Raw genomic sequence first — 21,545 nt, 5'->3', positions numbered from 1 at the left:
ACAAAAAAATAAATCAATAAAATTTTTAAAAAGTTGGGTGTGGTAGTGTATGCCTGTAGTCCCAGCTACTCAGGAGGCTGAAGTAGCAGGATCGCTTGAGGCCCAGGAGGTCGAGGCTGCAGTGAGCCAAGATTACACTACTGCACTTCAGCCTGGGTTGACAGAGCAAGACTTTCTTAAAAAAAAAAAAAAAAAATACCCAGAGCAGAAATGAAAAACCTGTGAATTAGCAGTGACAAATAGTGAACAGTAATATTAATTTTTTGTTGATAATTTAGTAGCTTGGATACAGGAACTGATAGAGCAGATGGTTGGATTAATCCAAGGTTAGGATTTTGCTGATGGAATAAGAGGATAAAAAGGTTGAAGATGTTAACAAATAGTGATTTAAGTGATAGAAGTTGTAGCTAGAGTAAAATATTAAAATCTAAGATTTCAAATAGAGTAAGTCCAATTCTTTTTCTTTAATCAATATTTCTGGGCCAGGCGTCATGGCACATGCCTGTAATCCCAGCTACTCTGGAGGCTGAGGCAGGAGAATCGCTTGAACCAGGGAGGCAGAGGTTGCAGTGAACCAAGACTGTGCCACTGCACTCTAGCCTGGGTGACAGAGCTAGACTCCATTCCAAAAAAAAAAAAAAAAAAATTCTGACTCCCAGTTGTCTGGCTAATGAATCAGATACCACAGATACACAGTGATAGCATTTGTTTAGGTTATATTTTTTAAAACTTTGAGGTAGCCCTGTCAACATACCATGAAGCTCAGAAATAAATTGCTACCCAGGTAGCTTCTTTGAGTGTCACCTTGAGTGACAAACTGTAACAAGATTGTGTCTGTCATTGGGGCCTATTATATAATCACACTTGATTTGTGGCCTCTATTGTCTTTTCTAGCTTAGAGTTGACTTGAATCTCTTGTTCATCTGAAATGGTTAAAACCAACTTTCTTCATTATCCTGGAGAAGGCTAAAGTTCTGAGGGCTTTCACTGTCTTAAGGAGCTAGTTATATGAGAAAGCTCTTGGCTTGGTCCATGGTATTTAGGAAGGAATGCTGTTTGGAGAAGAACCTTTTTGGAGCCTTGCATTTGATTGTTGGTGAGGAGGAGACAACAGAGATGTGTGGGGAATAAAGTTGGGCTATGGGGGAAGTATTTGGAGTGATAGATAACAAAGGACACAACGTTTTTTAAACCTCCTTTGATGCTCATCATTTCCTTTTTGGTAAAATGGGGGTAACAAAAGTAGTCTTCTCACAGGACTGCTGTGAGGATTAAATGGGAAAATTATAAGCAGAGAGTAGCAAATATTATTATTATTGCATTTAGGCTTAATTATTGTCCAAAGAAAATACCAGCATGATGCATGAGCAACTTTCAACTCCTTTAGCCATTTTCTGAAATATAACAATTAATGATTTTTTTTTTTAAATCGAGGTCACATTTTAAACTGTAGAACCCATTGTGACCAACAGCCATCCCATTTGAGGGTATCTGGCTGCTGCCAGTTGGCTTTAAGATGTCATACTGCCCTCAAATGGAACTTTCAGGATGTCTACAGGTCCCTTTACTAGTTGGTTTCAATGAGCTTTTTTCAAAGTTTTTCTGGGTTGTAAACAGACGGATAAACATGAAATTCCAAGCAACCTAGTTCAAGGGCCTCCTTCCTTTAGGTAATGAAAGTTTGATGAATTGTCCTACTGTTTCTAAATATGTGGTTAATCATCCAAGAAAAATTGTTCCCTTGGCCAGAGGCTGCATTTGTGTCTAGGGCTTGGGTTAGTATGGGTTAAAGATAGCCAAGACTATTGTTCTCAAGCACAGGCAACTAAGATCTCTTACTGATAAATTTATATATACATTATATACCTGCAAACTTTATTTTTATATATAACTAGATTTTATTTATAGGTAATCTTTATATCTTTTATCTTAACCCAATTTTTAATTTAAATGGAGATGTTTATTAATTAAAATTAGTTTCAGAGTTTCAGGGATTTTTGAGGAATTTTTTGTTTGGAGGCTGATATGTTACAGAAGAAAGGTTATATCCACTGACTGATGTCTTTTATAGATCACTCCTACAGTGACAGCACAGAGATGGTGAAAATCATTGTGCACACTGTGCAGAGTCAGGACCGTGTGCTCAAGGAGCTGTTTGGTCATTTGAGGTAGGAAAATTGCTTCATTTCCTACTGAAAAACTAGGATATGTTTATCTTGTTCCTCTCAAAGTACAAAAGCCCTCTTTGGTAAAGTATACTTACCCAGGAGGAATTCTGAAGTTACCTTGGGTAGCTTGGCCATAGCTATCTGCATTTATGTGTCCCTTTTGTATGCATTACTTTGGAGATAAGTCATTAAATCTGATGCTGATTGTGGTTCATTTCCTCAGCTGGGTTTTGGGAGTATGGTGTACAGTCTTGGGGCATGTGTAAGTGTCTGACACTGATTTAATCTCTCCAGCAAGTTGTTGGGCTGTAAGCAGAAGATTATTGATCTACTCCCTAAGGTGGAAGTGGCCCTCAGTAATATCAAAGAAGCTGACAATACTGTCATGTTCATGCAGGGAAAAAGGCAGAAAGAAATATGGCATCTCCTTAAAATTGCCTGTGTAAGTAATTATTAATGAATTATTTAATGTGACATTGAGTTGCTATTATTCCTTGCAAAGGGGATTTTTATCAACATGAGGTGGGCCCTCTTGAAGACATGTATATTTTGCATTGGGATGACATCCATGTTCCTTGCTTGGTGTCCAGACTAGCAATTGAGATGCAGGACTTATTATCATCTCTCCTTTCCAATTTCTCTCTTGTTATACTCCTCTTAGCCCTTGACTACTGTGGTATTCCAACCTAACTTGGGGATAGATGTACCTGCCTAGATAATGAAATTGACCATCTATTCAACTGGGTTTTTTTTTTCTTTCTTCAACTAAAATGGTATAAGATGAGTGGATATATTTGGTTTTAGTCAATGAAGAAAGGGTCCAAGGACAGGTTACTAATGGTGTGTAAAGGTGGGAATAGTTTTGTACTGAAATACTCTGGTTGTGCATATAAGTAGTAACGGAAATGTAAGTCTTAGGAATATGATAAGAAATTGTGTGAATCAACAGAGATGCTTGCCTGTAATCTTTTGATGTTTTTTTCTTTTCCTTCAGACACAGAGTTCTGCCCGGTCCCTTGTAGGATCCAGTCTAGAAGGTGCAGTAACCCCTCAGACATCAGCATGGCTGCCCCCGACTTCAGCAGAACATGATCATTCTCTGTCATGTGTGGTAACTCCTCAAGATGGGTGGGTTTACTTTGTAACAATAGATAGCTGTGTTTTCATAGCAGTGGTATAGGAATGAGGCAGTAGTTGTTAAGGTAGTCTTCTGTGCCTTCAGACCAGGGTTGAGTCCTGACTATCCCTTTGTAATAATCTTAGGCAACTTACTTGACTTTTTTGATGTTCATATTTCCTCACCTATAAAACAGGAATGTCTCATAGACTGCTGTGGAAATTTGATTAGACAATGTATATAAAGTGCTTGGGAAATAAATGTTCAGCAAATGTTGTGTATTATTAGCTCAAATGTTGCTTATTATTAGCTAAGTCCAAGTTCTAAGTCCTTTCTTTTATTGGCTTATTACTTTCTTTTACTCAAACCTTACTCCTTCATTAACAGTTTATGAGAAATTATGCTATCATTTTGCATTTATCATTTTGGGGATCCTTGATTACCCTTTTTGAGATCTATTTTATAACTTTGTATTTCTAAGATTAGACTTTTTTCAGTGTTTTAAATCAGTTTTGCAAGAACTCAAATTCTAAGCCCTATATTTTATTAATTCCTACTCTTTTGCTAAAAGCTGAATGACTATCCATTTCTGTTATTTTCTCAGCTTAAGATGTGCCGTATCCAAAGCCAGTGGCTCTTTGCTAGCTTGTGTATTGTCGCTTTTCTCACAACTCATGGAGACCTCTACAGCACCAGCATTTCCTGGAAGCTCTGCCCATAATTAGTTTTGCAGAAGTGCAGCCATGTTACATCACTGCTCAGGAGGTCATGCAGTTGCACATTCTGTACTCTACTTTTATGAGAGAAAAGCACATGGCAGGAAGGCAAGCTGATATCAGGTATTTTATTTTTTTAAAGAAAGCAAGTTCCAGGGTATATATCTTGGGGTCATTATACATGTGGCCCAATGCAGTACACCTACAACTGTAGCACAGGCTATAATTAAATATATAGACTTTACAAAATACTCCAGTAATCAGAGCTGAAGGAAGTAAAATTTGATACTTTACTTACTTTTTTGCCTTTATTAAAGGCATTTAAGTTTTTTAGCGGATGTTAATGTTTACAAATGTCACCACAATACAGGTAATTTCCAATTTGAAGTGTGGTTGTTTGCAAAAGTATATCTGACAGACATTTTCAATGTATTTTCTAGAAGGTACACATTATATTTTGTTTTGAGACGGAGTCTCATTCTGTCGCCCAGGCTGGAGTGCAGTGGCACAGTCTTGGCTCATTGCAACCTCCGCCTCCCAGATTCAAGCAGTTCTCCTGCTTCAGCTTCCCGAGTAGCTGGGATTTCAGGCGTGTGCCACCATACCTGGCTAATTTTTCTATTTTAGTAAAGATGGAGTTTCACCATGTTGGCCAGGCTGGTCTCGAACTCCTGACCTCAGTAATCCACCTACCTTGGCCTCCAAAAGTGCTGGAATTACAGGCATGAGCCACCATGTCCAGCCAGAATACATTGTATAAGAAAATTGATTTCAATTATAATGTACCTGTGGTACTTAACTACCAAGGATTGGGAACTGTTTGACCATAATTTTTCCATCTGTTGGATAAGAGCTGAATCAGAATGTCATTCTAAGCTAATAGTGTCTATCATCCATGACCTAAAACAGACTCTTGTTAGGGGACTAAGGATTGGCAAAGGGAGAAGATAGAGGCCATATAGAAGAGGAAAGCATGAAGGTAGAACCACAATCAGGACTGCCTTCAAATATGAACTTCCAGGGATACTTCTTGGTTCTGGGTAGCTCCCCCACCACACTGTTTTCTTTTGCTGTCCTCAGGAATCAGCTTGCTTGTTTCGTTTCATCGCTATCATCTGTAGTTTCTAATGAGCTTTTCACTTTCTGTGATCTCTACAGAACAGTTTTTACTTTTCTCTCTTCTCCCCTACATTTGTGTCTGTGAAGTATGCATGCTGGTGTTTTTACTACTTTTAAGGAAAGAGAAGTATTTAGAAACAAAAAGGTATTTCATCTGTCTTTGCCACAAGGATTTTTTCCTCCCTAGTTACATTTTCACGGGAAAAACAAGTTGTACATAAGTGCGTCTTACATTTCAGAGGAAAGTCAGATTGGAGTTATAGTGGACTTCTTATCATTAGTTAGGTAGAGGTAGAGGCAGCAGCCTGGTCTTAACAGGACTCTGCCTCTGTAGGGAGGGATGAGGAAACTAAAGACTACAGGAGTCAACTGCACTGGGGTACTGGGTTACAGGAAGGCTAGTGATCATGCTAACCTAGAAGACTAGAAAGTAGAGGAAATTCATATGCCCTTTTCCTGAGTTTGAAAAGGCTTTGTTCTTTCATCTCACAGAGAGACTTCAGCACAAATGATAGAAGAAAATTTGAACTGCCTTGGCCATTTAAGCACTATTATTCATGAGGCAAATGAGGAACAGGGCAGTAGTATGATGGTAAGTTTTGTGTGGATATGGGTGCCTGCTTTGGCTATGTTGGGTGCAAAAGGTTTAACTTTCCATGCTAGCCTTATCTGGCATTTGGGATGCATATGGGAAATAGAAGAACTCAAGAGGAAAGAGCATTTGGGGAATATCCTCAACCTTAAATCCTTATCTGCTGTTACTCAGGGATATACTAGGATTATGTCATCAATTATCTTCAATAATAGCATTTTTGGTCAAATTAAATGAGTGGTAAGCTTCTTCACAATGTGACCATTGAAATTGAATGGTTTGTTCTGTACCTTTTTGCTTCAGCAATCAATTTTCTCCATTAAGATGGGACTTGGACTTTAATTCAGATATGGTACCTCCCGAATAGAAAATAAATTATGTTAATATAGTTGTAATAATAAAAGTGTGTGTTAAGATTTGGTTACTATAAACTACTGATTTGTTAAAACTTGGGGAAATTACCATAAAATGTTTACTGAATCAATTTTTCCTGCATTTAGTCTTAATGTCAATTCTGTATATTTCCTCTTTCATTAAGAAAAATAGCAGTGGCCAGGCATGGTGGCTCACGCCTGTAATTCTAGCACTTCGGGAGGCCAAGGCAGGTGGATTGCTTGAGCCCAGGAGTTTGAGACTAGCCTGGCCAACATGCGAAACCCTGTCTTTATAAAAAATATAAAAATTGGCCAGGTGTGGTGGCACACACCTGTGGTCCCAGCTACTTGGGAGGCTGAGGCAGGAAGATCGCTTGAGTTCAAGAGTTTCAGGCTGCAGTGAGCCGTAATCCTGCCATTGCACTCCAGCCTGTGACAGAGTGAGACTTTGTCTCGGGAAAAAAAAAAAAAAGGATAATGGTGGCCAGCCATATGACATGTACCTGTAGTCCGAGTTACTAGGGAGGCCGAGGCAGAAGGATTGCATGAGCCCAGGAGTTCAAGGCTGCAGTGCATTATGATTGGACTTGTGAATAGCCACTGTACTCCAGCTTGGCAACATAGTAAGATCCTGCTCTCTTAAGAAAAAAAAAAAAAAGAAAAGAAAAGGAAAGAATAATTGTTTACTTCAAATATTTATGAAAAAAACTCTGAAATTTTTTAAAATCAGGAAATAAGGTAAATGAAATGATTTTTCAACTTTTGATTATGAAATGTCCAAACAGAAAACTTGCAAAAATGAACACCCATATACTTATCACTTATAGTCAACATCTAATTGTAACTTTTTCATGCCTGGTTTTAGAATCTTGATTGGAGTTGGTTAACAGAATGAGTTGTCACTTGTTCACTGTTCCCAAACCTATGGAAGTTGTTGCTATACATGTTGGAAATGTGTTTTTCCCCCATGAAACCATTCTTCAGACATCAGTCAATGGAAGAAATGGCTATGAACAGAAACTACATTTCTACTACGATCAGAAGAACATGATTTTACAAGTATAACAGTTTTGAGTAATTCAAGCCTCTAAACAGACAGGAATTTAGAAAAAGTCAATGTACTTGTTTGAATATTTGTTTTAATACCACAGCTATTTAGAAGCATCATCATGACACATTTGCCTTCAGTCTTGGTAAAACATTACGTATTTAACTGATTAAAAATACCTTCTATGTATTAGTGTCAACTTTTAACTTTTGGGCGTAAGACCAAATGTAGTTTTGTATACAGAGAAGAAAACCTCAAGTAATAGGCATTTTAAGTAAAAGTCTACCTGTGTTTTTTTCTAAAAAGGCTGCTCACAAGTTCTATTTCTTGAAGAATAAATTCTACCTCCTTGTGTTGCACTGAACAGGTGCTCTTCCTGGCATCATAAGGAGTTGGTGTAATCATTTTAAATTCCACTGAAAATTTAACAGTATCCCCTTCTCACCGAAGGGATTGTGTATCTGTGCTTCTAATATTAGTTGGCTTTCATAAATCATGTTGTTGTGTGTATATGTATTTAAGATGTACATTTAATAATATCAAAGAGAAGATGCCTGTTAATTTATAATGTATTTGAAAATTACATGTTTTTTCATTTGTAAAAATGAGTCATTTGTTTAAACAATCTTTCGTGTCTTGTCACACAAATTTATAAAGGTCTGCACTCCTTTATCTGTAATTGTAATTCCAAAATCCAAAAAGCTCTGAAAACAAGGTTTCCATAAGCTTGGTGACAAAATTCATTTGCTTGCAATCTAATCTGAACTGACCTTGAATCTTTTTATCCCATTTAGTGTGAATATTCCTTTATTTTGCTGCTTGATGATGAGAGGGAGGGCTGCTGCCACAGACTCTGGTGAGGGCTGGTTAATGTAGTATGGTATATGCACAAAATTACTTTTCTAAAATCTAAAATTTCATAATTCTGAAACATCTTGCCCCAAGGGTTTCAGATAAAGGACTGTGGACCTCTATCATCTGTTAAGTAATTTAGAAGATATTATTTGTCTTAAAAAATGTGAAATGCTTTTATATTCTAATAGTTTTTCACTTTGTGTATTAAATGGTTTTTAAATTACTTTCTTGATCTCTATTCATTATAAAAATCAGATTATAATAAAACAGTTGAATATGGCTTAGGAAAATATGAAGGTTCCATGAAGTGGAATTAAGAGCATAGAATAACTGTACTTTCCTTAGGAATAATAGGACTTATGGTAAAGGTAGTATTGGGCAACTTCTTTAAGAGTGTTTTCCTCTGAGATGCCCTATCACCACTATCTACATCTAAAAAACATGCTCGATTCTTGCCCTATAAGCTGATGTCACAGCCCCACCATCCCCATTTTTGCTAGTGGTATCATTTTCCTAGTCAACCAAATTTTTTAGTCATCACATATCACTGTTTGTCATCTATTATAATAGGCAGTCTCTCTCTTGTTTCCCTGGTTTTAGAAGATTTTAATAATAAACATTTATTGGGTACCTGTTACTTGGAGGGTATTAAGCTAGATGGCAAGATCTGAAACAACATAGGCAGTATAGTAAAAGTGCTTATCTGGGAGTCTGAACATTACAAGCCATCCAAGCATTGCAATTATTGTTAAGGATTATTTTTCAATGGTCATGCATTTTCTAATATTTTAATAATTGGTTAAAGATTTGTTATAGCGTGGGGGCCGCTGCTGGTGTGTGGCTGGGGTTATGTCAGGGCAGCCTGATCTATATAATTTGGGCAGATGGTGTGAGTCAGAACAGACTATTATAGTGGGATCCCCAAACTTGCTTTTGATGCATGAGTTGGACCACTATTTTTTGGTGGGTAACAACTTTTCAGAGGGGAATGGCAGTTGTGAATTGCATACATTTCATTCTTTAAGCAATATTATGAAAAACTTCAGAGAATGTCTACAGAAAACAGGGTATGGAGCAAGTTATTTTCCATTCTTTTTGCTTTTTGGAAGTTAAAATAGCTAAGCTCTGCAAATATCATTTATTTGGAACAGATAAGGTCCCAGACATTCCTAGATAATAAAAATCAAATGAATGATACAGGTAAGTGTATTTATTGAAGGGTGTGGGTAGAGTGGTCTGGGAAGTCTTCCTTTAATGAAGACGGATTGATTCTATTTACTTCTTCTTACTTGCACTACTAAGTAACCCTGGGCCTGCAGTTTCCTAACCACTTGACTTCCTTGCCAACAGTCTGTCTCCACTTTCAGCCGTTTTATAGATTCATTGGCCCCAAAGCACTGCTTTCCCATACTTCCCTACCCAAGAGGGCAGGGGTCCCCAAGCCCTGGGCCGCAGACCGGTACCAGACAGTGGCCTGTTAGGAACCAAGCCGGATAGCAGGAGGTGAGCGGCGGGCGAGTGAGCATTATCGCCTTGAGCTCTGCCTGCTGTCAGATTAGCGAGTGGCATCAGATTCTCATAGGCACGCGAACCCTATTGTGAACTGCACATGTGAGGTTTGCCGGCTCCCTGTGAGAATCTAATGCCTGATGATCTGAAGTGGAACAGTTTCATCCCCAACCCACACACACCCCCACCCCGTCCGCTGGGTTAGAGGACTTTACAACCCTAATCCACCTTGTCCAGTTATAGTTCCACCTCTAGCCTTTCAAGGCTTAAACCATTAATGCCCTTAATTTCTCTTGATTCATCTATCTCCCAACTATACCTTTTTCCTTCCCTTTTTTATTTTTGGCAATATGTGCCCATGGTTTTTTAATTTAAAACGAACAGAATATGTAGTGACGCCTACCATAGCACTCCTTCCCATCACACAAGCCTTCAAGGAAACTGAAGTACTTACTTTGGTCTCCCTGGAGGATTCCCTCCGCCTCCTGCCCCATGTGCTTAGCAATTCTGTTCCTGTAGTCTGGATGGCCTTCATAAAGCCCTCACTGGACCAGCATTCTGGCACATAATAGGAACACTTAAAAAACGAGAGAATGATGCCGTTATATCTAATATCTTCCTCTTCTGAACTTTCACAGCACTTTATTTGCAACAAGTTTAGTTGCTCCTGAAGTGCAGGATCTCTGCCGGAAGCAAGTGCGTGCCACACAGTGGGGCTCCGCATACACTGCAAAAGGACAAATAAACCGAACAGCTACCGTTTGAGAGTGAGCGAGTGGGTTCTCTGTACAAGAACAAACCAACCAGTCCCTTGTCCGAAAGGCCGTCTCCTTTTCTCTGCTTCGCTGCTCACTCCAGACTGCGGGCTGTCCTCTTCCGAAGCAGTTAACCATCAGTGTACAGAAAGAGAGCGACTTGCCTCCAAAGGAGCCTGCGCGGCCCGCGGCTAGGAGAATTTTGTCCCATGCGCTCCCCGTCTCACTAGCCGCGGGCCGGGGCTACGCCGTGTGCGTCCCCGCGCAGCCGCAGTGCTGGGCGAGTGGGCGGGGCCGGCTGCTGGCGGCGGTTGGCTCGGCGCGGGAGTCGGCTGCACGTGCGGGCGGGGGCGATGCGTCACTGATCGGTGAGGCGCGGCCGAGGGGTCGGCTTTCCTCGCGAGTCTGCGGCTGGGCTTCTTCTCAGTTAGTGCCTTCCACCCGGGAGCGACCCTTGGGAGAGGGGGTTTCAGGAAGCTCACCGAGCAGGGGCGGCCCACTGGCCTCCGGGGGCGGAGGAGTTGGCAAGGGGTCAGCGGGCTCAGCCAGAAGGGAAGAATGAGGGGACAGGGGTACTGGACTCCCCGGCTCAGCTTGCGAGAGAGCGCCAAGTTTCCGGAGGGAGAGGGTAGAAACTGGAGGGGGTGGACCTGTCACTCACGGGACTGAGGGTCCTTTTCTCCCGCTCCCAGGAGGAACGAGAATGAATATGACTCAAGCCCGGGTTCTGGTGGCTGCAGTGGTGGGGTTGGTGGCTGTCCTGCTCTACGCCTCCATCCACAAGATTGAGGAGGGCCACCTGGCTGTGTACTACAGGTGAGCGGCATGTGCAGTCAGTTAGGGCTCTAGAGCAGATAAAAAGGGTACTCCAGAGTGGAGTCTGGGAAGTTGTTCCCTCTGCAACGTTCGGGGGCGCATGTTCCATCTCAAGGGAAAGCACGGGGGTCGAAGCGGGCTTTTGCGGAGCACCCTCCAGATGTTGGACAGTTTTAGTGCTATGTTCGTTTTGTTGCAGAGATTAAGTCTCCCTACGGTTATTCCTATACACAGCAAACTCAATTATTTGTAGAAAAATGAAGAAGGAAGAAAGGAAGTAGTCACTCTACCTCTAACTGAAGAGATGGATAAATTATAGTTCGTCCAACTGTACAGGCTTTAGTTTGCCGCTGTAGATGCTGTATGTTTATGGTTGTTTCTTAGACTTCTTCATTTAAAAGCTTCCAGTGTCTGGTTACGTCTTGTAACACCATGATGACTGTGATGGTGCTTATGTCCCTGGACCTCCAGGGACATAAGCACAACACTGATGGGCCATGCTCCTCCCTCCTTACTGTTGCTGTTCAAGTTGGGGACAGGAGTGGTGTGGGAGCTGTTGCTCTCTTGTTGAGCTCGCTTAGCTTTTCCTTCAGCCTAATTACCACAAGTTCCTTTTGATACAGACTAGTAATAGAGGCCAGTTTGTGGAGAAATTGGGATAATGGTGTATTCAAAAAGAGCGTCAACTTTTTGCTTGTTCCACTATCCCTCAAAACTGATATTTCTACTTTCAAATCCATCCTGAATCCTAGAAAAAGAGCAATTTTAATGGTATATCTTAGCAGATGGAGCGCTACATAAGAAATTACAGATTAGTCCAGATTTCCTTCCAGTTTAAAAGCATTGTCTTTCTGACAGTAAAACCAGAGAAAGGACATTTCAAGGAATGACTCAAAGAATTAGTAATGAACCTCAAACAGTTCATCTTTTCTTGTTATTATGACTTTGCAAATGTGTGTATATTTTCAAGACCGGTAGCTAAGTTCTATGAATTTACAAGGTGCAAAATAGGACTTTGTTTTCTTTGCTCCCCAAATGCCTCCTTTTTATAATTTCCAGGGCTTGCTTTCATAGTTTTCACATTCCAGGATTTGGTTAACAAGCCCTTATGCTATTTATTTGTATAGTCTTGTCACCCTTCATCTTTTCATGCTAATTTTTTGTTTTTATATAGAAATTTTATGTTCCCAGTATTTTAATTACCTTGTAGATAGATCGAAAGAATTATAAGCCTCAGAAATTTTCTCTTTACTTCAAAGTTTGCATTGTCTTTTTTTCAACCTGGTGATTAAATGTATTATATATTTTGATTTGGCTCTTGTTATGTACTATTAATGTACCTCTACTGAAAGCCATTAGAATTTTTTAAACAAATATTTCTCAGAAGGTTAAAGACCGAGGAGAATCCTTTGAACCTGAGAGCAGTGCTGGAGACCCAGAGGTACGGTTGGTTGAGCTTATGAAACAAGGTGTAACATTGGCAGTTTAATTTGATCTTTTTCCCTTTTTAGGTGTGGAGGTATTTTAAGCAGTTGTTCATTATGAGTAATTCATATTAGTGAGGCTTTAGTAGGTCAGCAGCATGAGCAAGAGTGAGTATTTATTATAGCATTTTAGATTTGGAAAGATAATTTTTCTTTTTATAATTTTGTCAAATTGAAACATCTTTTTGCAGGGGAGGAGCTTTACTAACTAGCCCCAGTGGACCAGGCTATCATATCATGTTGCCTTTCATTACTACGTTCAGATCTGTGCAGGTGAGTGATTCCTAGGGAAGCCTCCATACCAGATAGACAGGCATGACAGGAGTTACCACACTTGTGGGTGGAGATAGATTTCCTTATTGCTTAAGCAGATGGTGGTATTTACTTAAATGCAGGAGTTAACGTTCAGAGTACAGTTGTTACAACACAAGTTATGATGTTAAACCACCTCACTTACTTGAAATGAATTAAAGGTATGAACCAGGAAGCTTGGAAGGACTGACTTCTACCATCTATATCGTGGTATATAGCAAATTTTCTGTTGCTGCTGTCACAATAAAAGTAAGAATTAGAAACACAGCTAGACATACAAACCAGTGATTATGTGATTTAGAACAGTGTTTAGTTTCCATAGAGGCAGGCTCCTGGGCTACTGTTAACATGGAGGATCAAAATTTTTATACACAACCTTTCTGCCTCATGTTTTTTTGCCTGGTATATTAAGCACAGTTTTATGTGGAACCTTAGTGAATGTTATATTTTGATGGCATCCCGGGATATTTGAAATAAGTGTCTAATCCTTGAAAAGTGTCTTGGCCATGGGAGACAATAAAATAAGTATCTTTCAATGTAACAAGATGACAAAACCAGGATTAGGCTGTGACCACTTTCGCAAGCCCAGTGTGATCATAAATCTTTGGATTCAGAAGTTTGTCTGCCATCTGCTGCTAATTTTTCAGGACTCAGGAAAATTCTGTGTTATTTAATCTTGTAATCTTATGTCTAGGCTTCCTGCTAAGTGAGAGTTTAATTATAAATTCTTAAATCCCCTAGGTTTTCTTCCTGTCCCCTTTTAGATGGCTTAGGGAAAGAATTGTGTCTACTGAAGTGAAATGTATTCTTCCCCTAATCAGACTGATTTCCATATGTTGTTCCATATTTATTTTACCCATTCTTTCCTTAGTTCATGCCATCACTTCTTTATCTGCCATCTCACTCTCCATTCCTTCTCTCCTGTCTAAATCTTGCCAGGCTTTTAAAGGTTCATCCCAGATTCTTCCTCTTCTGATCTATAGCTCTTAAAGTCTATATTGTAAATTTTGGCCCTTTGTCTTATTTTCTTTAATATTGTTGTCTTGCATTGTTTGCTAAGTTTTTTTGTGTGTTTTCTTTCCAGAAAGGCTCCAGTTTTCTTAAAGGCAGGAGTTGTAACACATTTATATTTCTGGCTTTCTATTTATGGTGGAAGTTGTTAAATTGAGCTGATTTCTCAGGAAGCAATGTGGTGTAATGAACATGGGGACCCGGCGTTGCCGCCAGTTGGTGGCATGACTTTGGAAAAATTGCTTAACTGTCATAGACTTCAGTTAGTCTTCTGTGAAAGGAGGAATTTTAATTACATAACCTCATCAACAGCCGAAACAATCTATAATAATGTTAGCAATGGCAGCATTAGACCCTTAAAAATCAAGACTCTAAGGCCGGGCGCAGTGGCTCATGCCTGTAATCTGAGCACTTTGGGAGGCCGAAGCAGGTGGATCGCTTGAGCCTAGGAGTTTGAGACCAGCCTGGGCAACATGGGGAAACTCCGTCTCTTAAAAAAAAAAAAAAAAAAAATCAAGGCTCTAACAAATAGATCTTGTTCAAAACCGGGTAGATCTGTCTCTGCCTTCATGCTTAGTATGTTAAGTCATACTGATGCAAAAATATAAATAAAGGAGATATAGATAATAGTAAACAGATTTTGGAGTTTAATTGTGTATATATATAACAAATATAGTGTGTGTATATATTTAATAATAAACTATCATAAGAGATGTAAATGAAATTAGTACAGAGACTTCAGTGTAAACTAAAATACTTCGCATCTACAAAAAAGTTTTACATGGGCTAGAGCCAGCCAGTGTGACTAAATAGGAATGTTCTTTATGTGTAAAATGGTAACATTCTAGGAAATAATTATATTAATAAAACCATATTTAAAAAGTGTTCTTGGCCGGGCGTGGCAGCTCACGCCTGTAATTCCAGCACTTTGGGAGGCCGAGGCAGGCAGATCACTTGAGGTCAGGAGTTCAAGACCAGCCTGGCCAACCTGGTCAAACGCTGTGTCTACAAAAATACAAAAATTAGCTGGGCGTGGTTGTGCGTGCCTGTAATCCCAGCTATTTGGGAGGCTGAGGCAGGAGAATTGCTTGAACCTGGGAGACCAAGGTTGCAGTGAGCCGAGATCGTACCCTTGCACTCCAGCCTGGGCAACAGAGGAAGACTCCGTCTCAAAAAAAAAAAAAAAAAAAAAGGAGTGTTCTTAGGAGAGTAAGAGAGTAAGACATAAATTTATTTTTAGGAATTTTTGGAACATATTAGAAGACATAGTCCAGATAAACAAATGGTTTAACAAACTTGGCAATTGAAAGGAATGTATATAAATGTGAAATTCCATATATGATGTAAAAAGAAAAAGCAATGGAGAAATTATATGAAAACCTTCAGCCTTCATAAAGTAACTATAGATTCACTTTTTAAATAAATTTTCTGTCATACTGGGAAAGTAATTTTTAAGAGGACATAAAAGAAATATAAAAGTACATAAAGATAGGGTGTTAAATGGAAGATTTAACATTTGAACTCTTTCCTAGTTCTTCTGAGTTTGAAAATTGGCTAGAGAATATCCTTTTGGTTTAAATAGGAACGTGTATTTAAAGTTGGTGTGGAATATGGAAACTGAATTAATGTTTTAAAGGAAATAAATATAATTTGTCTCTTCATCAATCCCCTTAACCTAGAACTGCCACCAATGTTTACTGTCATTCTAATGTCTCAACCTAAGAGTTATTTTTTATTCTTTCCCCTCCTGGAATTTTATATCAACCAAGTATCAGATACCTCCTCTATTATGTCTGGATTGACAGCTTTCATGGCCTTTACTGAATTAATCTAAATAAATTAATTATTTAGCCTCCCAGCTGGTTTTCTTACCTCCCTATAAGATGGAGAATGAGAACTACATCACATGTGAGAAAAGGAATTAAGTAAACATATTTTTGAATGGTTCGTTTTGTGACTGTATATAAGGTGAACTAGAGAGATCCCAAACTCCCCAGCCAGCATTCAGGGCCCTCTATCTAGTATTACCATGGTCTATTGTCAGAATTTCATCTTTCATCCAAATTGTCCCTTCTGCTCCAGGCAAGCCTATCTACTGTCGTTCACCTGTACACATATTGTCTTCAACTGTGTGTATTTCAGTAGGATATTTATTGAGCTTAAGATGTTCCTCTGCCTCATCTGTTCTTATTTCTCCCACTCTAGACCTGGCTTATAAATCCTTCACCTCAGAGAGCTTTTCAAACTACTATTTTTTTCACTTTCTGTAATTTACCACTTAACAGTTCAGTTTATAATTTGTGTTTTTGGTTTTGTTTTGTTTTGTTTTGTACCTGTTGATGGATTGATTGCATTGTAACGTTTTGTCTCCTGTGCTGGATTGTGAACTCTCTGGAAACAGGGACTGTGATTCCTTTTTCCTTTGCTTTGTGCTTGATAAGATGCAGTATGTCTAGAATGTACTCATTAGGTGCTGACCTATTTGAGGCCTTAGAGTACAGCAGGAAGTCATTCATTCTGGATCTGAACAAAGGTGTGACAAGGGCAAAGCAATTAAGTACCAGATTGTTGGTTCACCAGGAGGAAGCAGTACTGGTGGTAGCACTTCTATTAAAAAGGAAACTGAATAGGACATGTGAGAGATCACTAGGTACTAAACTAAAATGTTGACCACAGCTTTAGAGAAGAAAGGTTGCTGTTGGATTCAAGGGCAGCTTTGAGTCTTAGAGTACTTGTATGCATAAAATCTCTTTTATCTTCAACATAAATAGTAATATTAGCAGTGGAATCAAAGTTCAGAGTGCAAGTCGTAGCCACAGTATCTATGTGAGCAAGCTGTGTTGTTTACAACCCCTGGCCAGCGCCAGGCAGGTAAGGGACTCTGGAAGAGTTTTCTGCTTATTAGCAGACTGAACATTGAACCTTTCCCAGTGAATCTTAATTCAAACATTCGCTGTAGGCCAGGCACAGTGGCTCACGCCTGTAATCCCAGCACTTTGGGAGGCCAAGGTGGGTGGATCACTTGAGGCCAGGAGTTCAAGACCAGCCTGGCCAACATGGTGAAACCTCATCTTTACTAAAAATACAAAAATTAGCTGAGCGTGGTGGTGCATACCTGTAATCCCAGCTACTTGGGAGGCTGGGGCACAAGAACCGCCTGAACCCAGGAGGCAGAGGTTGCAGTGAGCCAAGATTGCACCACTGCATTCCAGCCTGGGTGACAAAGCAAGACTCTGTCTCCAAAAAAAAAAAAAAATTGCTGTAAAATATTTTCTGTCTCAAGTCTTTCATTTCTACTAGAATACAAAAAGAAATGACTGTTCTGAGAGCTAATCTTTGGGAACTGAAATTGTGATGGATCTCTGCTGTACTTACTGTCAGCAGCTTTCCAGAGATTTGCCTCTGGTACCAGTAGTTTTTTGACAATGTGTGTCTTGAGTGTTGATGAGATATCTTTTCCTCCCTAGACAACACTACAAACTGATGAAGTTAAAAATGTGCCTTGTGGAACAAGGTAAGCTTTCTCTTTGCCTACGAGCCTCCCTTTAGCTCAGACAGAGTTTCTGTTCCTACAGCTATGATCACTTAGACATATCTCAAATAGGCATGATAGTTAACCCAAGGGGACTTCTGATCTGAGCATTGTTTGAGCAAAGGCCTATCTCCAAATAGGAGCTTTTCCATCTTAAGAACCATTATTGTTCTTATGGTATTATTGGAAAAAACTGGAGTTTTAGAGCAAGTAGACCTAACTGTGTATTAGCACTGCTGCATCTGCTTTATTGACTATTTTTTAAAGACTTTATTTTTTACAGCAGTTTTAGGTTCATAGTGAAATTGAGCAAAAAGTACAAACAGTTTTTATATACCTCTTTCCCCAACACATTCCTTTATTGACACTTTAAAGCTTAGTTTCCTCCTTTATAAAGGCAGTAAAATCTACCTTGCAGAGTTGTCGTAAGGATTAGAATTACTGTATATGAAGTGCCTAACCAGAACTTGGCCCAGAATAGGTGCTTAATAAAACATAGTTTAAAATTAATCATCCCACCTTCTTCTCATCTGTAGTGTTAAATGCCATCCAATTTAGAGTTTCTGATTCAATAGGTCTGGAGTGAGGCCCGAGAATTTGCATTTCTAACAAAAGTTCCTGGGTGATGCTGATACTGCTGGTCTGAAGACCTCACTTTGAGAATTGCTGTCCTAAAGAGGTTTAGGGAAAGAAAGGGAAGCAGGGCCCAAATTATTTCTAGGGTATAATCACTGCATTGAATTGTATCAAAAGAAGAATGTGAAGTTCAAGGTATTTTTTAAATTACTTATTTTAAATGACTATTACAAGTGTACAAAAGACATTGACATCTATAGAGGGACAGAAATGCTATGAAAAAGGAAGCGAACTCTTTCTGTGTTTTAAGTGAATATTAGTATGTTTGATTATCGCTTCTCACCAGGTCTATCTATAACTGTGTTTTATGGATTGCCTTTAGTAGTTCACACTTTTTTTCTTTGTTTTTAGTGGTGGGGTCATGATCTATATTGACCGAATAGAAGTGGTTAATATGTTGGCTCCTTATGCAGGTATGTTACCCATCTACCTGTGGTTTTTATAGTTATAGCCAGAGGATTTATAGCTGAGAGATTCTTTGAGCAATAGAAGGGTACTTCGAAAGTTTTATGACTTCATTGATCACTGATTAATAAATTTCTGGGGAATAGAGGCAAAAATAGGTCAGAAGTTCTGGACAGAGTTGACTTTCTGCAACTGTATGAGTTACTCTTCTCTGAGCTTAGTGTTTCTAAGAGCAAAATGGTCATTGGTTATTTCTAGAATAGGAAAGTAGTATTTTATCCAGTCAGGATGAGAGATAATTTCCTTGGGTGTTTGAAATCTGTAACTGATCAATTCCTTGGCCCACACTGATTTGCCATCAAAGAGAAGTATTTTGTAGTTGAGATTTGCTATAATTTGCAAAGCAGTCTGAAAGCCTTCAATGTGGGGAAAGCATTTTCTTGATAAAAGATGAAAACCTACAGGTATGGGGTGGGTAGGTACTGTTGTAATCAAAAACTTAATTAGAAGCCCTGAAGAAAGATACACCGTCTTATATGCCTGCTTGTTAATAAAACTGGCATGTCTAGTATGCACAGAATATTGTGTTTGGCAAGAATAATTTGAAAAGATGAAATTATAGCCTTTGCCTTCAGGGGTTTTAATTTTACTTGAGAAGACATAATACAGACCTAAAAAAGGATATATTGGGATGTAAGGTCATAATAAATTTCACATAACCGGTACAGGCACAAATAGTGAAAAGATTTCAGAGTAGAGAGCAGGCGTATTACTGTCAAGGGCATTTGGATTATATTTTTCAGAGAGTAAGCATTTTCCTTGTCTTTTTTTCATCTCCTTTCCTTGATTACAAATCACTGGAATGGATTATGATTGAAAAAGGGAAGGGACTGATGATTCTTTAACCAGAGATTAAATAGGAAACTATTTAGATATAATTCATTTGGGAAATGATCAAGCAAATGATTTAGTCATTAAGTATTTATTAATGGCCTGTCCATTAATTTTTTTGCTTTTTTGAGATGGAGTCTTGTTCTGTCACCCAGGCTGGAGTGCAGTGGCACGATCTCAGCTCAGTGCAACCTCTGCCTTTTGGGTTCATGCAATTCTCCTGCCTCAGCCTCCCTAGTACACTACAGGTATATGCCTCCACACCAGGCTAATTTTTGTATTTTTAGTAGAGACAGTGTTTCACCATGTTGGCCAGGCTGGTCTTGAACTCCTGACTCAAATGATCCACCCACCTCAGCCTCCCAAAGTGCTGGGATTACAGGCATGAGCCACCGCGCCCAGTCGGATTTGAAATCCAGTTGCATCTAATATCCCACATGGGAAGGCCAGTGGAGCAAATTCTTGGATCTGAAGACAGAAGTAGAAAGAGGCATGTTTTTGTAGATAAAGAACAGGTTCTGACATGGTCTAGTATGTACCTTTTGGGCATTTCTAAAATTCTCTGTTTCTTAGTTTCCTAATATGCAAATTTAGGAGAATTTAGTGCTAATTTATGTAAATTACCTGATATAAAGCCCAGCTCAGTTAATGTTTTAACAACTTTAAAAAATTGCCTTTTTAAAAATGGTCTTTTGCAACTGCTTTCTTCTATTTCTACTGTTCCTCAGTTTGCCTAGTCTCTCTTTACCTCTTAGCTAAACTTTTGCAGTAATTGCCTTATGCTTTCCCTGCCTCTGATCTTTATGCCTCTCAGTTCATCTTCACACTGCTGGCCAAAGCGTAAATCTGACTGTCATGCCCTTGCTTGAAACCTTTGATAGTTCCTTATTACCTCCAAAATAATGGATACTTTAGTGTGGACTTTAAAGTTAGCCCCTGTTTGACGGGCTAACCAGCAGGTGTTTGGCATTAGTATTACAAATGCAAGGTATTTGGAAAATTGAGCACAAGCAACACATCAAGATTTGTTAGTTGTGGTTTTTGGTTTCACTATTTTGTTGGCACTTTTCCTCATGTGTAATATATCACCCTGACTTTTACCCTGGCTGAATTTGAAGGTACCTGTGTCATTGTTGGGTAAAACAAACATGGGTTGTACCTCTCCTTCAGTGTTTGATATCGTGAGGAACTATACTGCAGATTATGACAAGACCTTAATCTTCAATAAAATCCACCATGAGCTGAACCAGTTCTGCAGTGCCCACACACTTCAGGAAGTTTACATTGAATTGTTTGGTAAGTGTCTTAATTCTTATGTATGTAAATAGCCAATTGGAAATCTAGTTCAGCTTACTTATTGAGGTTATATTGGTAAACCTTAGTGCTATTTAAGCATTTCTTCTGAATTTATCGTAGAGCAATTGTCTTTAAAATATTTTTTATCTTAAGTTTAAAAATTTTTATATAACTTGTTAGAGATTGGAAAAACTACTCACAGACTGTATTCTGTTTTTACTGTAATAACTTAGTGAAAATTAGCTTTGTTGATGTTTTAATAGATAATTTGAAAAATTTAGAAACCTGTGTCTTGAGGCTCCCATTTTTGATGATTTGGTAGGAGACTGACAGGACTCAGCACATAGTTGTGTTCACAGCTAAGATTTATTACAGCCAAAGGGTACAAAGCAAAATCAGCGAGAGGCAAAGGCACACCAGCAAAGTGCAGAGGAAAGCAGGTGCAGGCTTCCAAGAGTCAAACATGTGCCTAATTCCCACAGCAACAAGCTGTGACAACACATGTGAAATGTTGTCTACTAGGGAAGCTCATTGGAGACTCATTGCCCAGGGTTTTCACTGGGGGCTGATTATGTAGGCACCCTCTGCCTACCACATATCAAAATTCCAGACTCCTGGAAGGAATGCAGGTGTTTGGCTTAAACCACATTGTATAAACAGTTCACAGCAAGTCAATTGTATTAGCTCTGGGGATAGTGGGACCCTTCTACAAATCCAAGTTCCTAGGTGCCAACCAAGGACGAGTTTACAAAAGGCCTTTCTAAGGATCGCAGTATCAGCCCTGCTTTCTTAACTCACTTCTGTACAACTTACTTTTCATTTATAATAGTGGAAGTTCTGACCAGGGAATGAGTTGTTGCTGTTGGTAGCTCACTTTTCCCTCCTGAAATTTTTAGTGAATTTCTAAGA

At 39.1% G+C, this 21,545-nt stretch overlaps 2 protein-coding genes across 5 annotated transcripts in view; both read left to right on the top strand.

The window, feature by feature from the left end:
• The window catches only part of CHUK (component of inhibitor of nuclear factor kappa B kinase complex), a 40,929-nt gene extending 32,716 nt beyond the window's left edge, over window positions 1–8,213 (top strand). Inside the window, exons 17-21 of one of the 3 annotated variants that reach the window (XM_008950784.3) lie at window positions 2,072–2,168; window positions 2,463–2,610; window positions 3,163–3,279; window positions 5,613–5,712; window positions 6,952–8,213. In XM_008950784.3, coding sequence (XP_008949032.1) covers window positions 2,072–2,168; window positions 2,463–2,610; window positions 3,163–3,279; window positions 5,613–5,681 — 431 coding nt within the window. In that variant the 3' untranslated portion in view covers window positions 5,682–5,712; window positions 6,952–8,213. Of the gene's footprint in view, window positions 1–2,071; window positions 2,169–2,462; window positions 2,611–3,162; window positions 3,297–3,889; window positions 4,125–5,612; window positions 5,713–6,951 lie in introns of those variants that run through there. The other 2 variants (XM_003825463.5, XM_055093277.1) reach the window with 2 other exon arrangements.
• A 2,316-nt stretch (window positions 8,214–10,529) lies between these two features.
• The window catches only part of ERLIN1 (ER lipid raft associated 1), a 35,647-nt gene continuing 24,631 nt past the window's right edge, over window positions 10,530–21,545 (top strand). Inside the window, exons 1-6 of one of the 2 annotated variants that reach the window (XM_003825464.4) lie at window positions 10,530–10,621; window positions 10,946–11,069; window positions 12,745–12,826; window positions 17,344–17,390; window positions 18,396–18,457; window positions 20,511–20,636. In XM_003825464.4, coding sequence (XP_003825512.1) covers window positions 10,957–11,069; window positions 12,745–12,826; window positions 17,344–17,390; window positions 18,396–18,457; window positions 20,511–20,636 — 430 coding nt within the window. In that variant the 5' untranslated portion in view covers window positions 10,530–10,621; window positions 10,946–10,956. Of the gene's footprint in view, window positions 10,680–10,945; window positions 11,070–12,744; window positions 12,827–17,343; window positions 17,391–18,395; window positions 18,458–20,510; window positions 20,637–21,545 lie in introns of both variants that reach the window. The other variant, XM_063607853.1, reaches the window with a different exon arrangement.

This window comes from Pan paniscus, chromosome 8, assembly GCF_029289425.2.
Source record: "Pan paniscus chromosome 8, NHGRI_mPanPan1-v2.0_pri, whole genome shotgun sequence".
Classification (NCBI taxonomy): Eukaryota; Metazoa; Chordata; class Mammalia; order Primates; family Hominidae; genus Pan; species Pan paniscus.
The sequence above is the reverse complement of the archived record's forward strand: the minus strand, read 5'-3'. Positions and strand labels throughout refer to the sequence as shown.